At 36.8% G+C, this 17,576-nt stretch overlaps 1 protein-coding gene across 1 annotated transcript in view; it reads right to left on the reverse strand.

Moving 5' to 3' along the window:
* Positions 1-17,576, reverse strand: part of LOC138710882 (dual specificity tyrosine-phosphorylation-regulated kinase 4-like) — a 552,841-nt gene that overhangs the window by 129,645 nt on the left and 405,620 nt on the right. Inside the window, exon 3 of the mRNA XM_069842065.1 lies at positions 17,164-17,328. Coding sequence (XP_069698166.1) covers positions 17,164-17,328 — 165 coding nt within the window. The remainder of the gene's footprint in view (positions 1-17,163; positions 17,329-17,576) is intronic.

Genomic DNA, 17,576 nt, shown 5'->3' on the forward strand with positions numbered 1-17,576 from the left:
AGAAACCAATACAACCACTCTCTGCTTTATTCCGTTGAACTAATGCACAAGAAGAAACATTCCAAAACATCCTCACCTACCTGACTCTATCACTCCCTACACACCCTTTCTCTGTTTCACGTAATCTGAGTTGGCGCGCCAGCAATCCGAGTGTGAAGTGCGTGATTTTGTTGTGTTTTGTGTGAGTGCGTTCCTTCCTAATGCCTCGTGCAAAATAATTGAAAATAGTAGAATCCTTAACAGAACACATTTACCTCGCACAAGGGCACACTGGTGAGGCTGAGGCTGTCAATATACAACTAGAAACGGCGGTAGTACCAGAAAACCTCGGTTACATCACTGTGCTCTTGTGCCAAGGAACTGTGACTTGCTTGAACCTGGATCTTACACGCTTACAGCTTGAACACTAAAACTTTGTTCAGTAACCTCATATAATGTTGAACGATCATGTATAGCATTAAAATATCCTTGTAGATAACAAAATATGACAATAGAGAACCTTGAAAAGTTGTTGGTTGCGTTTTGCAGTCAAAGTACAATAAACAAAGAAATAGTTTACATATTGAACCTTAATGTCAAACAAACAAGCAAGCAAGCGAACAAACAAACAGATAAATAAATAAATAAATAAATAAATAAATAAATAAATAAATAAATAAATAAATAAATAAATAAATAAATAAATAAATAAATAAATAAATAAATGAGTGAGTGAGTGAATGAGTAAATGAGTGAGTGAATGAGTAAATGAGTGAGTGAATGAGTAAATGAGTGTGTGAATGAGTAAATGAGTGAGTGAGTGAATGAGTAAATGAGTGAGTGAGTGAATGAGTAAATGAGTGAGTGAATGAGTAAATGACTGAGTGAATGAGTAAATGAGTGAGTGAATGAGTAAATGAGTGAGTGAGTGAATGAGTAAATGAGTGAGTGAGTGAATGAGTAAATGAGTGAGTGAGTGAATGAGTAAATGACTGAGTGAATGAGTAAATGACTGAGTGAGTGAATTAGTAAATAAAAGAGTGAGTGAATGAGTGAATGAGTAAGTGAGTAAATGAATGAGTGAGTGAGTAAATAAATAAATGAGTGAACAAATAAAACAATAAATAAGTGAGTAAATAAATAAATAAGTAAATGAATAAATGAGTAAATAAATAAATAAATGAGTTAATGAATAAATAAATAAATGAGTAAATAAATGAGTAAGTGAGTAAATAAATAAATAAATGAGTAAATAAATAAATAAATGAGTAAATGAGTGAGTGAATGAGTAAATGAGTGACTGAGTAAATGAGTGAGTGAATAAATAAAGCAATAAATGAGTAAATAAATAAATAGAGTGAATAAATAAATAAATGAGTAAATGAATAAATGAGTGAGTAAATAAATAAATAAATGAGTGAGTAAATAAATAAATGAGTGAATAAATAAATAAATAAATGAGTGAATAAATAAATAAATGAGTAAATCAATAAATAAATGAGTGAGTAAATAAATAAATATATATAATAAATAATAATAATCCTGTGTGCGATAGTCCATAAAGGTCAAGGTCTACCAGCAGTCTCGTGGACGAGATAAATTTCTTCCACTTCCTACACCGGAAATTGAGTCACGGATCACTTGGATGGGAAGCTCATACGTTACTGACTGACCAAAGGTAGCGCATTAAATTATGCCAATATGTTTAAATGTACTTCTTTGTATCACAATTTAGAGTATGACATTAAGGGGAAGTGACCGTTCTACATCTCTTGCAGTACACAAAAATTCATTTCAGTGCCACATAATCAAGTCATGCAAGGCAATTTATAAACGATTACGCACCAGTTCTCTGAATAGACTAGGTATACTTTCTTACAAATGGCTCTTGGAGAACCCGGAGGTTCATTGCCGCCTTCATATAAGCCCGCCATCTGTCCCTATCTTAGCAAGATTAATCCAGTCCCTACCATCATATCCCACCTCCCTCAAATCAATTTTATTATCTTCCCACCTACGTCTCGGCCTCCCCAAAGATATTCTTCCCTCAGGTCTTCCAACTAACACTGTATGCATTTCTGGATTCACCCATACGTGCTACATGCCCTACCCATCTCAAACGTCTGAATTTAATGTTAGGTGAAGAATACAATGCGTGCAGTTCTGTGTTGTGTAACTTAGTCCATTCTCTTGTAACTTCATCCCTCTTAGCCCCAAATATTTTCCTAAGCTCCTTATTCTCGAACATCCTTAACCTCTGTTCCTCTCTCAAAGTGAGAGTCCAAGTTTCACAATCATAACAACCGGTAATGTGACTGTTTCATGAATTCTAACTATCAATATTTTTGAAAGCATACTGGATGACAAAAGCTTATCAACCGAATAATAGCAGGAATTTTTCATATTTATTCTGCATTTAATTTCCTCCCGAGTGTCGCTTATATTTCGCTGGCTAAATGTTACAAGGGTGTATGTAGTAATATCACAGTCTACTATATACAGTCACGAAGCTTGAGTTTTGAGGGTGCTAGAAACAATAGACTGTGACGGTTCTATTTTGCATTGCCTGTAATGAGGCGATATTAGCGATCCTAGTGGTGAGCAACTATGTAATGTTTGCATTGTTACTACGTATTGAGCTTCGCGACTGTATATACTAGACTGTGGTAATATTTCTGATATAGACATAGAACCTTGTAATATTGAGCCAGCGATTTGTCTCTGAATAGACTATAGACATTAATAATGTTATTAATGTACAATCAGTTAACCCTTTGAAGCACAAATTAATTTTTTATGTTTTTCATATCATGGATCATACCAAAGCTTCAATAAATTTTTTTCAACATTTTAACTCTGCACATAATTTCAAAACACAGATGGAACCTCTAGGTATACTCAAGAGGTGGTTCCTTGGTGGAATATGTGTGCCATAAAATTTAGAAAGAAAGAAAACGGTGGTTCTTCTGAATAACCACTATGCTTCAAAGGGTTAACATAACGAAATTACTTAGCAGAACAAGACCCTACATGCGATATTTATTCAACACAGCAACTTTCTCAATGTAGTTGATAGCAGGACTATTTATCTACCTCATATCTCAATGAGAAAGTGTAGTGTGTGCACAAAAATTCGTTCTCCTTTCGCTTTGCTACTTCGTTCTAATTCACATTTTCTTAAAACAAGGCGTTCTTTCTACTCTCCTTTTCATTGTAACCATCCATTCTTTTATTCATTCATAATTCAACATTCACCTATTACCTTTCTTTCTTTCTTTCTTTACCTCCTCCTTTCATTTAAATTTAATTGACATAATGATTAGTTCCGGTAATCAGATAAATAAAAAATATTTATTTTAAACGGTTTCGTCCTTGTAATGCATGAATGATTTAAGTATATATTGTTTGAAAACTGTAGACAAAATAAAATAAGTTAAAGATGGAACCTTTCAAAATAAATAATTTATGTCCTCCATTCGTAACTACTTCAATACGGTATAAGAAGGGGTATAGCCGATGGAAGCTATTCCTTGGATAGAGTGCAACAAAAAAATTCTAATAGCATATTAGTCCCAAATAAATACTTTTCTCGGAAAAAAATTAATTTTACCCTAAATGTTAACACTGTTTTACTTGATAAGTACTATAGAGATAATTCTGATTTTTATTGTTATCATTAGAGAAACTGATAAGTTTTTCAATAAAATGAACAGTTTTCTTGCAAGTTAAATAAAAATATCAACACACATCATTATTCCCTGCCATTACGAAGTCTGGCAACCCAGCTACAGTAACTAAGGGACAGAGCTAAGCTGTTCAGACCGAGTAGGCTGTGTATGTCTTTTCGCATGTGAGCCGGCTATGCGCTGTTGCCAAACTACACAGATTTTCAGCCTAATTTTCTAATCAACCATGCACATCATTATAAAACGCATTACATATTTTTTACTTGAATGTATTCTATTGCTTCTTTATATCACTTCTACTCTATACTTATATCTGTGGATCAACACTTGTCAGATACACATTGCGGGCTTTCCTACTCGTGTGGTCAGCATGGTATGGGGCCACCGCTGAGACAGCACAGGACGGCATATAACAAAGGGACAAACACTCAGTCTCGTGGACGGAAGATAAATCTCGTCTTTTGTCCACGGCGAGAATCGAACCACGGACTGCTTGAATGGGAAGCACCATAAACTATCTGCAGAGACAAAACGGCAGACCTATTTACCTAGTTATACATATATTTGTATGTACATTAATATCCTCATTAATTAATTAAATGTTAAATGTTATGATTTATTTAACGACGCTCGCAACTGCAGAGGTTATATCAGCGTCGCCGGATGTGTCGGAATTTTGTCCCGCAGGAGTTCTTTTACATGCCAGTAAATCTACTGACATGAGCCTGTTGCATTTAAGCACACTTAAATGCCATCGACCTGGCCCGGGATCGAACCCGCAACCTTGGACATAGAAGGCCAGCGCTATACCAACTCGCCAACCAGGACGACAAATTAATTAATGTTCCCATTCATCAGTCAAATCTTCTACCGACATATTCGTCGATCTTACCATCTGTCTGTCCCTCCATTCATATTCTCTCCGTCCATTTCTCCATTCATCCATCCATTTCTCCATACATTTCTGCATTCATCCATCACCCACCCATTCACCTATTCATTCACACATTCCGCCATTCATCCACCTATCTCTCTACCCAAACATTCACCCATCCATTTCTCCATAAACTTCTCCATCCATCCATCCATCCATCCATCCACCCACCCACCAACCCACCCACTCTCCATCCACCCATCCATCCATCCATCTTTTTATCCACCCATCTACCCATTCCGCCATCCATCCATCCATTCATCCATCCATCTCTCCGTACATTTCTGCATTCATCCATCACCCACCCATTCGCCTATTCATTCACACATTCCGCCATTCATCCACCTATCTCTCCACTCAACCATTCACCCATCCATCTCTCCATAAACTTCTCCATCCACCCACCCACCCATCCATCCATTCACCTATCCACTCATCCACCATTCACCCATCCACCCATTTATCCACCTAGCTACCCACTCACCCATCCATTCAACCATCCATTCACCCATCTCTCTACCCATTCCTCCACCCACCCACCCACCCATCCATTCATTCATCCACATATCCATTCATCTCTCCATCCATCCACCCACCCACCCATCCATCCATCCATTAACCTATCTCTCCACCCGTCCCTCCATCCATCCATCCATATATCTATCCGTTCGTCTGTCCGTCCATCCAACTACTCACTCACTCATTCACTCACTCACTCACTCATTCACTCATTCACTCACTCACTCACTCACTCACTCACTCACTCACTCACTCACTCACTCACTCACTCAAATAATCTGTCATTTATCCATTCAGCCATATAGCCAGCTAGCACACTCGTTTAAGAACATGCTACAACCAGTTTCTATATTTAAAAGTGAAGTCTGTTAACTCAAACTCTTATTGGATTATGTTCACATTTAATTTCTCATCTCTGAGAATGATGGGATTTTATACTTTGAAGTTACGGTCTCGTAGACCGGTTTCAGGCAAATGTCAAAGTGGCAATTGACTAGCGAAGGAGAAAAATTTCCAGGGAAAGCAATTGAGTCTGTAGTTCACAATTCAATCTCTTGTCGGAATCCGTAGCTTAGCCCTCATATTGCCTTTTCCTCTGAGCGAGGAGCGTTCTAGCTGCTACTACAGATATCGTCAATTGTCCTGTTTCTGAATAGGCTACATGTACGTACGGGGAAAACGGATATTAAAACGTCTGCGACCACATAACGTGACTATATGCACACTGTACGCATTTATGATATTTTAACCCTTGAGAAGCAGTCATTACCGCTAGTTCATGCCGATACATATTAAAGAGTAAATTGCGGGAGTGAGGCATGCTTGTTGCATACGGAGCATTAGTTTTAAATTAGTTTATGCGATTATGTCTGCAAACCATGCAAATTCCGCGGGGCCACCCCTGTGGCCGCAAGTGCCCGTTTTTTGTTACTTCATTTCCACATGCTAGCGCCCTCTACCACCCTCATGAAGCATTTAATGAAATTAAATCACGCACATGTGAACTTTAGGGGTTTATAAGGATTCCTGTAATTGCGCGAAACGTTTATGCTCTCTGTTAGGTGTTACTGTGATATTTACATGTTTAAAGAATTGTTTTTTTTTTATAAGGATTGTGAATATGATTGGGAGTCAACTAAATTTAATGTTATATGAGTTTTCAGGCCTTTATGGTGACTGTGATCAGAATCAAGTTATTACGTATTTTACTTTATTCTGAAACTTGAAATTTCCAACGATTCGAAACTAAACTACATACTGTTCCATCATCAGGGTAAAAGGTAACACCAAAGAGGTTGCTTAGGCTACTCCGTTGGGCTAAAAAAATCTTGGCTACTTATAGATAATACTACATATATTTAAGATACTTTTCTTCTTTTACTTCTAAGGTCAAGGTTTAAAACCTCCGGCGTATTCTGATTTCGAGATGGCGGAAACTTCAAGAAAACCTTCAAAATTCAAGAATTATAGCTACTTTTGTACATTGCTTCACCTTAAGGTCCGAGTACCGCGAGGCATAGAGCGTTTTGTAGAGCGGAGCATGCAGCAGGCAGTGTTTGTTTAGGCTCATACTTTTTCCCCTGCTGCGAAGAAGGGGTGTTGTCGTCGTTGACAAAGTGCTACTGAATGTATTGTGATGTTGCAGTTATTTCTAGAAATAAAGTCATTTTCCCACTAAATAAAACAAAGTAGGCCTACATGAATGACAAAGAAAAATATTTTCCTTTACATCTTTCACTCTGGGCCTACTGTAAATAGTGAATTTGTGTAAAATTAATTACATAGGTCTATATCCACTTTAAGTAGTACAGTTTAGAAATTAAATCAAATGTCATACTTTTCGGATTATGAAAATGCATTTTGTGTAAATCCAGAAAGCAAATGTTGGTCTTGTATACATGCTTACTAAATTATGTGTGTCTTTGGTATAATATAGGACTTCACGAAAAGAAACTATAAATAATATTACTCCGAACATGATAAGAGAACTGAATTGTAGCGGAACGCATAAAATGTACAGTATAATGAAAAAGTATTATTTTAGTTCAAGTAAACCTCTCAATTGAAGGGAAGATTTCAGTTGAAATTGTAAAAAATTCGATTGTTTAATTTTATTTTCATTTTATTCTCTGATGTTTAAAGATTAGGTTGCCAAAATTCTATTTCGAAATTCCGTCAGGAAGTACCCCAAAATAATTATTAAATGTCATGTTGCCGCACCACTCTTCTTTATTCGGGGTAATCGTAAACTTTACGCTTCATTTTCTGGAAGTCACAATTTTCTACAATTAAGGAACATTTTCTCAAAAATTGCTTGAGATGAAGTAATGAAATTTTGCACACTTCTCTAGGTAGCGCTGCTTAAGTGAGAATGGCGTATGTTGTTCTGGGCTACTAAAAAAGGCGCGACTTCCATGAACTAAGTCGCATGAAAAAGTGTTAAGGTGCTACTTTCAATTTACTTTCATAATACGAGAAATACAGAGAAAGTTCGAGCGTACAGGTTACATAAAACATTATTTTTGAGGATATATCCATCGGTATAATTGGTCAATTCGTAAAAATAATTATTTTAGTGTGTATTAAATTACAATATGTTCGTTTCAAATGGACATATCAATGATGGTTTATCCTAGAGAAGACTAAATTGAACTTGTTTAATTACTGAATATATACATAGAAGACCCGCCGTTTCTGTGGCTCGATATACTTTCGTCTTCAGGAGAAAGAAAGAGCGAAGAGTGTCATATTTGTGGAGTTAGGAACAAAGAGGGAAGAAACAGTACTCTGCAAAAACTGGTTCATAATAACAATTCTCCTCAAATCTAAAAAGATTTGCCGGGAACGGAACCTCGGTCGCTCGGATGAGAAGCTTTCAGCTTAACTGCTATTGGACCCCGGTTGTTTAGCTCCACCTTGATCGCTGACAAAAGAAGCGGATTCTGAGGACATGCTACCTGATTTTATACAGAATAAATGGTATTAATACTGGCCACAGGAGATTACGTGGGCCTAAACAAATTGATCCTCTTTCGTGTATCTTCTAGCTGGGGATCTGGCTTTAATTCCATTGGAGCACAGCGTGGCCGAAGTGTAATTGCTTTAGGGTGAACGGGATACAAGAGTGGGAGATTTAGAGGCCAGCAGAGAACAATGGCACCCGACTGGACAGTGACATGCAGAATTATTCAGTTGGCAGCTTTAGTTGCTCTTACCTCGTGAAAGTCTTTTTATGGTCTTGCTTTTATATACTGTACGTCGACCTTAACAATTGAGCGAGAAATACGTGAAGGTGTGGATGTATTTAGCAGTTTAACATATAGGAAACTAAAACCGTTAAACACATTTTATTGTTTTGTATAGTGGGATTTTTAAAGTCCTGCAAGTGGACGAAGTTATAACGTAATTGCCAAGACATTCAGCCGTCGGGGATTCAATTTTATATATAGAAATGAAGATTTATTTCACTGTGATAAGGAAAAGGTGTGTGTCCTTAGTCTCCTATGTTTTCTGTGTTACATTATATACTGGTTTTGCGTAATGCTAACCACACGACAGAGTTATGCTGAATGTGAATGTCTTGATTTGATTCAAAATCATAACAAGGGTAAGTAGAAGACGAGCAAAGGGATCCAATTGTTAGAAATAAAATAATACAGAGTGGACCGCTCGAATGTACCTAATTTCAATTGTATGTGACTAGTAAACGATTGAAGATAGAAACCTCCAGTAACGTTTATAAGAAAGGAAAACTCAACAAGTTTCGATATGCACTTCAACATATCTCTACGTGAGCTCCAGCTGTCACTGTGACGATATCGAGGCGATGAACGATTTCTTGCCAAGCACGTTGGAGCATGTCTTCTGGAATGGTCTCAATAGCCTCTATGATGCGCTCCCGAAGATCACGAAGGTCTCTGACTAGGGTGGTGTACACTCTATCTTTGACGTAGCCCCAGACAAATAAATCTTGGACATAAAATCAGGATCAGAGCCGAGACGGTCTAGCTCGTTTGGGTTTGTCACCAGCTCCAGACGTTGCATTAACTGCATTTTGTATGCGTACAATTTGAGACGTTTGTGGACAATTCGTTGCAGTGTTGATTTTGGTACTTTAAGTTCCCGCGAAGCTCTTCTTAATGACTTCCGCGGGCTTCGCTCATACGCGGCTTGAACATTTGCAACCATTTCGTCGGATGTTCTACGATCACCACCATGCTTCTTCAACACCGGGCCTGTAGCTAAAAGTGTATCGTGCCACTTCTTAATGCTTTTAGCAGTTGGAGCATCATGGTTAAACACTCGCCGATACTCCCTTTGAACTCTAACAATTGATTTAAACTCCGCATACCACAACACAGTTCGCGCTTTCATCTGCAGTGTCGCCATTTTGACAATAGATACAGTCTACGAAAGAAACCGTGTCTGCGCACCATCTACCGACAGGATTCGAAACTTGTTGAGTTTTCCTTTCATATAAACGTTACCGTAAGGTTCTATCTTCAACCGTTCACCAGTCACATACAATTGAAATTAGGTACATTCGAGCGGTCCACTCTGTATTATCAATTACTCAGATAATTTGAAGTAATTATTGAAGAAATACGTCCCGCACCGTAGCGTCATGGTCTAAGTAAGCCATCATGCTTAGGACTCGAGTTACGGAACGAGCGCTGGTTCGAGTCCTCATGGGAAGAAACTTCCTCATAAAATTTCGGCCCTGTGCCCACCTGTAGACAGTACATGGAATACTGTATGTATGGTCCGTTCCAGGAATCTATGGAGTACAAAGACGAAACAAGACACCTGCGCAAGTGGTATGTGGGAGGGCTAGAGCCTATGACTGCTCTGGAGGAAGGCATTGAATGTATTCCGAATCTCAGCGCTGAGCAATCTGATGGCATCACGGTGTTCCGAATTTCAGCGATGACGTCACTGATGCTCCACCGGTGTCGCAACGGTTCCATATCAGTTGCAGAGGTGGTGGCAGTCTCCATCAGCCGCAGCCGCCATCAGTGAATCTGATTGGTTCTTGTACAGGGCGGGGATTAGCAGACGAATGACATCGTGCACTGTTGTGTCATGGTGGTGTGTTCTGCTGTATTGTTAGTAATGTTCACGACGTAAAAAAAAATACGTTAATGGCTTATGATTGTTATGAATGAACATATCAACGGACCAGATATTACTACTGGTTCAAGAAATAAATTGTTTGTGCTCCTTTTCTTTGAGCGAGATGACAGTATGGAGATTTAGCAAAATCTTGCTAGCGTAGCACAATAACAACTTGTACAGCCGCCATGATAGCCATTGAACCTTCCAGCAGTTTTGTTCCTATTCCGCTGCAGCATGACGTCATTGATGTCCGGTGAGATTCGGAATACGCTGATTGCTTGAACGAAGCGAACAATCGTTTACAAGAGGGGATAATTTCTATCTGAACTCTACTCTACTATCTACCACGAGCATCTTACCCCTTAGCGGACTCGAGCTGATACTACCCGCAATACACTCCGACACAGATAGACTCCGCCCCCATATGCGCGAAGTTACTCCACAGATTCCTGGGACGGACCACAAAGTGCCAGTCACAAAATAAGACTTCTGCGCAACTGGCGTCATAGCTGGCTGGTCCAATGAGTAGTCAGAGCGCGAAAGGATTGGCGCGAGAGAGGAACGATATGTGAAAAATCGCCTGCTCGCTAGCTGTATTCCGGATCAGCTTACTTAATATCCTAACGGTGAAACCTAACCATTTTTTCCCTATAACTACATATACCAGTGAATTATAGTGATTTTCTAGATGTCAGGTTGAATTTTCTTTTGCCAACTTTGTTTAGAATTTCGAGTACTGACAAATACGACAACTGGCAGTTATTTTCTAACTGTTAAGTTGGCAGCAATGACTTTGGTTTGCTATAAAGGAAACTGATGAAATGGAAGAACTGAGATTGTTAAATTTGAACGTAATTAATATTTAATTAGTAATACCCGTGTTAATATTAATATCAATACATAAATTCAGTTGTGTTGAGTTGTGATTCCAATTCAACACTATAGTTACATAAGTGTAATTAAATAACATTATAACTTATAGACCTACTTGGTGTGAAACATGCACGTGACTAACGGATGAAATATATTTCTTAGTGTTCAGATTTTTATTAAAATGTCTAAGAGAGGAAATAGCATGATAATGACTTAGAAGTATGTATTTTAAGTAGAGTATTCACTTCAAAGTGGTATTCTGTTTTCGGAATTCGTACTAATTATTTCACGTGATCAAACAAAATACATTTTTAGGTTAGGTCTCGTGAATCGTAAACTGTTCAGTCAAAGCAATGAATTTCATGTTGTCAGACAAAATACATCTTAATATTAGGTCATACTAATAAAATGTGCCAGAGGTCCAGGAAGAAAATATACTTTTTCACAAATTATTGAACCATTTAGAAAATATCTCCCACCATAAAGATGGGATGTGCCAAATAAGTAAATAAGCAAGACATTATTATTGTTAATACTATATTATTATTATTATTATTATTATTATTATTATTATTATTACAATACATGGCATTGTGACTTTATCCTCTTTGATGATATCTGTTATTAGTTGGCAACACTGAAGAGACGGCCAAATTAACCTTTTAGAAACTACTCTTACGTGATCCTCACTATAGCTTGGGGAAGGGAAGGAAACAGACTCCGCCCTCTCCCGAGTGACGTCAAGTTACTCTACAGAATCCACGAACGGCCAATATCATAGTAATGAATTTTGGAGCTATGATAGATAGCGAAATCCGGTTTTCAAAAGCAGCTATAACGGCTAGGGGAATCATCGTGCTCACCACGTTACCCCCGTTCTGCAGCAGTTGGTTGATCGGGTTTGGCCCTTCATGGGCTATTGCGCCACGGATTGGGGAAACAAAGCGACAGTTATTCATAGTCCTATGTTATCGTAGCTGGAAACGACGTTATCGGGGTGTCACTTGTAATAAGGATTAAAATTCCAATATAGATTTACTGTCAACACTTAGAGACATAGGAAAGCCCATATAGCAGACTGGCTAAAGAATAATATCCTCAGTAGTAGTTTAAACTGTGCTTAATTTAAATTGATTGAAATTTAATCCATGGTTTAAACTTTCAACCATGCTGCATATTTTTAACATTGTCCTTGAAGTTAGATTCGTTTAAACTATTAATAAAGAATTATTAATGAAAAAAAGAACTTCAGATGATAAAATAGTGCTAAAGGCAAGGTTTTTTAACACACATCATAAATAAAAGAGAGAAGAAAGCATTAAAAATATTCAAACTTGTACAAGATATCAGGGAATCTATTTTTCCCTGCACAAATTGAACCCCCTCCCCAAATTCAAATATAATTACAAAACAAACCAACACATTGCAACTTCATTCAGGAAACTAAAATACAAAATAGCATACAAAACAAATAACACAACACAGAAATACCTAAATAATCACATCAAACATTCAAATAAATATAATTCAACTTGCGTTTACAAACTAAAATGCAATAGTTGTCCACAATTTTACATAGGGCAGACAGGAAGATCCTTTCAAACAAGATATAATGAACATATTAAAGCTATAACCAAACCCTACATAACATAAATTATGCAGACCACATTATCAACAATAATCGTGTCTACAATAATATAGAAACAGATATGGAAATTCTACATATCACACCAAAAAGTTCACAGTTAAACATCTTAGAACAATACGAAATATATAAACATACCCACAACATATACTTAATACACAATTACAGTTCAATACCCACACATTGTTCGATATCATTATACATAATACACAAACAACCACCCCCCCCCACCATAAGAACAACATACCCCTACCCCTACAACTGACGAATGCAAAAGGCAGAATTCAAGATCAACAGTAGTTCGTGGGACACTGATGAAGACGCAACATTGCGTCGAAACGGGCCGTCTGTCCAAGGTATATAACCTTTTTAAATAAATTTTAACACTTTTTAACGTGTCGACCTAACAATTTCAATTTTTTAACAAAGTGTTAACGTAAACTAGAATCAATGATATAATTACCCTTCACGATGAAAGCTTCTTGAATTATAAAAATTGCCTATTAATCTTGAAGTATTGTTCAGTCACTATACCAAATTCCAGCACAAGATTAATTGAGGTTCTGTAGAAATTAAACTTTGAATTTTACCCTTTCACATGTGCGCTAAGCTATAATCTTCAAATATTTCAACACTTTGACGAATGAAAATAGTTATAGTGCTTCTAAAGTTTCAGATACGCAATACAAAGGAGTTGGAAGAGAAGCTAAATCGTTTAACCTTCCTGTTTCTTTTTTACTGGTACATGTAATCAACGTATATATAAGGATGTAACCTTCACTGTTGTGAACGTATGTGAGGCACACGAAAAAGATTAGACAATACGATGAAGTAATGCTCACATTCAGTTCAAAAATTATTGAAGTATCCCTCACGCAACAAGTTATTGGTATGACGCATTTTCGTTTTCCTACTACTTCCTACTACAGTATTGTTACTAAACTATAGGACCATTTCCTTGTTATGAACCTGCACTTCCACTTATGACTTGTGCGTTTACGTCACTGCTAAACACGGAGAGACGCGGAAATGAGCCACTGGTTTGATAAAATGAGAGTTACAATCGTACAGCATAAGACCTCGCTCCCAAAAGTCAAATTACCAAAAAAAAAAGTATGATAGAAATTGCAAACACTTCTGCATTATGTATTCATGCAGTACCTAATAAGCTGTATTTTACAGGGAATTATGTTAAGGGGAGAGGATGGTATTTTTTGGTGAAAAATGAGTCAATTAAAAAAAATCTTTAAAATACTCTGTGACGTGTGTGGAATGCATAGCTTAATTTTTTGTGTGGGTATTTGTGCCCTTATCAGATGTTGAGACGCCATTGTTAAACTTCCTGCATTATGGATTTTTAAATCACTCGCCCCCTTTTATTGTTGTTTCCGGTAAATTGAATTAAAAAAAATCTTTAAAATTCTCTTTGATATGTGTGGAATGCATTGCATAACATTTCGTGGGTATTTGTGTCCTTATAAGATGTTGAGACGCCATTTTTAAACTTCGAAAAATCGAAAAATCGAAAGAGAATTGGGAGGACAATTTAAAAGATACGCAAAACGCGTCCTTGCAAGGGGTTGGGGGCTGTACAAAACTAAATATGTGAGCTCCAAGCCTGTTGGCCACTAGTCTCACTCCGGATTACGCTGCTCCACTGAAGGGGAAGCCGAAATTGGACGTAACCTCTTAGGTACCACATACGAATAATTTTACCGTTCCGGGAGGCGAACTCACAACCTCTGGTACGGATGTCAGACTTCTTACCACTGAGCCAAACACTGCTCGTAAAAGTTTAGCTCAGGTTAGAACTTGGGTCCCCATACATTAAAGTCATTCATCTTACCACAACGCTACATAGCGCTGTGGATTTTTAAATCACTCGCCCCCCCTTTTATCGGTTTACGATAACTTCATTTTATTGCTAAATTGCCAGAAAAAAAAAGGATAAAATTTCTGAACTATTAAAGATACATGCATGAAATTTAGAACACACATTCTTTAGACTATTAGGAAACTTTTCTCTGTAACAGAATTTTGTTAATTGATTTCATTTTAAAACTACGTCCATTTGTTTGCAAGAAAGGAATTCAAAAAGTGTTATTAAATTATAATTGTTTATTTTACAAACGTAGGGACTAATATCAAAATTCTGTTACAGACAGTTTGCAGAGCATGCGTTTGCAAGTACATTGCAAAAAACTGGATGAATCTACCTTTAAAAATGGTTTAGATATATCGGTTTTAGTAACATCCTGCATTGGGTATATATTTTTTTTCAAATCTGGGCCCCCAAATAATTTTTATTTTCAAAATATTTATTTTTGGTTGAGTTGCTACAGCTATGAGCTCTCTACATACAAAAAAAAAATTAATATTTTACACCAAATAGGAAAAAAGTTTTAAAAATACCATCCTCTCCCCTTAATATAATTTAAACATTACACTTATTTCTTAATATGTTTTCGAACTGGCTTGTATTTCCTTAAATAAATGTAATAGTTTAACTTTCAAAAATCACCAATTTAACATCGTTTAATCTGGACGAGTTTGTTTTTCATACCGGTCAATATCTTTGTGAGGTACATGTTAATGACAATTAATTAACAGAACACATGTTTATCGCATTAATGAGAACGCCTCCTAATGTAATGAGTGTGCAATTTCATTTTTACTTCTCATTAGAGAAATATTGTGATTTCAGAAGTAGTTATTTACGATACGTGTGTTAAAATGTAATTTTATTTCGCGAGTAGGGTTGTTTGCCAAACGAAGCAAACCTACGAACTAAATTACATAATATTTAACACATGTAACGTAAACAATTTTTTTAGACAGCCGTTCTCCGTGCTGATATACAGACAATTCCCAAGATTTTTTCACGGCTGTATTCCCCGTCATTGTAACAGTGAAACCTCATATTAAAACCAAGCAGGGGTATAGTCCAGCAATAGAGTCTTATTCGACTGCATATTGAGCGGTCCACGGTTCAAATCTAGGTGCTCCCTATTTTTTTATAGTTAAATCGAATTCTTAATTGTTTCATATAATTACCGGTAACAATAAAATATTCATGATGCAATTTATTTAATTTGTGTAGCTTATAGGTTACTTCTTAATCAAAAACGGTAATTTTTAAAAATAGATCTGGCATTGTTTGAACAGCTTTATTGATCGGTTGTGATTGCTGTCGTTTGACATCTGGTCTGGATATACCAATAATATATTTTAATATTCACATTCCTCTTAAACATAGGAAAGATTGGAGAAGGCTGAGTTTGCAGTGAAAGACCTGCCCCTTGAGCAGAACACTATGAGTGAATGAATGAATGATGAATGAATGAATGAATGGATGAATGAATGAATGAATGAATGAATGGACGAACGAACGAATGAATGAATTATTTTTAAATACTGATTATCATAACTATGAAGTATTGGTCCACCGCTGTGGAATAACGGTTAGCATTTTTGACCGTGGAACGAGCGGATCTGGGTTCAAATCCTGGTTGGGACATGTTACCTGGTTGAGGTTTTTCCGAGGTTTTCTCTCAACTCTTTAAGAGCAAATGCTGAGTAACTTTCGGCGCTGAACCTGGACTCATTTCGCTGACATTATCACCTTCATTTCATTCGGACGCTATATAACTATTGCAGTTGAAAAAGCGTCGTAAAATTAAGAAAAAATGAAATATTGAAAATAATCACGATATGAATATAGGCCTAATTTTTTATGTCAATTTATGACAAAAATTTAATCTGTTTGCTTAAATCCTACAAATTATAAATTAAGTCAGATTTCTTAATTTTTGAGTTGCACAGACTGTGTTGTGGATTTAATGCCGGAAAAAGAAAGTTCATCTTCTTTTTGGGATTCATATTTCTTTGAATACTAGTCCAAGAAAAAGTGTAGGTTATAGTATCATGGTAAAGGAACTGAATTATTGTGGAACAAGTAAAACATATAATGAGAAAGTAACGATCAGTCTTGCGACATTAATTTTTTTTAATACTTCAATTAATACCTACTGTTATAACACTTATAACTTTCAATTAGAATTCTGGAATTTTATGTTTGATTTTCAGTAAGTGTGCTCATAGATAAATGAAACAAACAAGATCGTTAATTATTTTATATGTCGAGACAAAGAATTTCTTTTCAGAATAGAGAAAACTACTTTTTTGTGAAATCACAATATTTTCCCTTACGTGCTAAATCATAAATTAAAAGTTCAGGAACGAAAACGTTTAGTCCTTTCTTTACTCAGCAGTGATAAAGAAATTTTATACACGAATCACAATGTACCAAAACTCGGTGAATAAGCCTAGGGCATTGTTCTTAAAAACGTGGTAGGTTTTGGAATCGAGGTCATGTGTCATCAGCCTTTGTGTGTATTTCGGTGATTACTGACCTCTGGCAGAAGGCCGCTGTTGTTCTTTCCCGGGAGCCCATTTCGTGACGTCAGCTGCGTCTTGGCCTGGGACGTCTTGGCGGCCGTACTGCTCCCGCTGCTGCTGGTACTTCCGCTGCCGTTGTACTTGGCAAGCACGTCCTTGTGGTGCAGCGCCCCCGGACTCTGCATCAAAACAAACACATCCTTCAGTTTATTGACATCAACATAATGGGAGAAACACATGGGCACACATGCTTGGAATGACGAATTTCAGAATTCATTCAAAGTAAACCAACACAACTATTTTTAAGAAGTACTTTATTTATTTTCCAGCTACAGAAGCTACTTATAGTCAAAGTAATGTTATAACCATAATGCAGCAACGAGGAAATTAAAATAGAAAGTAAAGGCTGGTTCACAATAAACCGGGA

Source organism: Periplaneta americana, chromosome 12 (assembly GCF_040183065.1).
Source record: "Periplaneta americana isolate PAMFEO1 chromosome 12, P.americana_PAMFEO1_priV1, whole genome shotgun sequence".
NCBI classification, from domain to species: Eukaryota; Metazoa; Arthropoda; class Insecta; order Blattodea; family Blattidae; genus Periplaneta; species Periplaneta americana.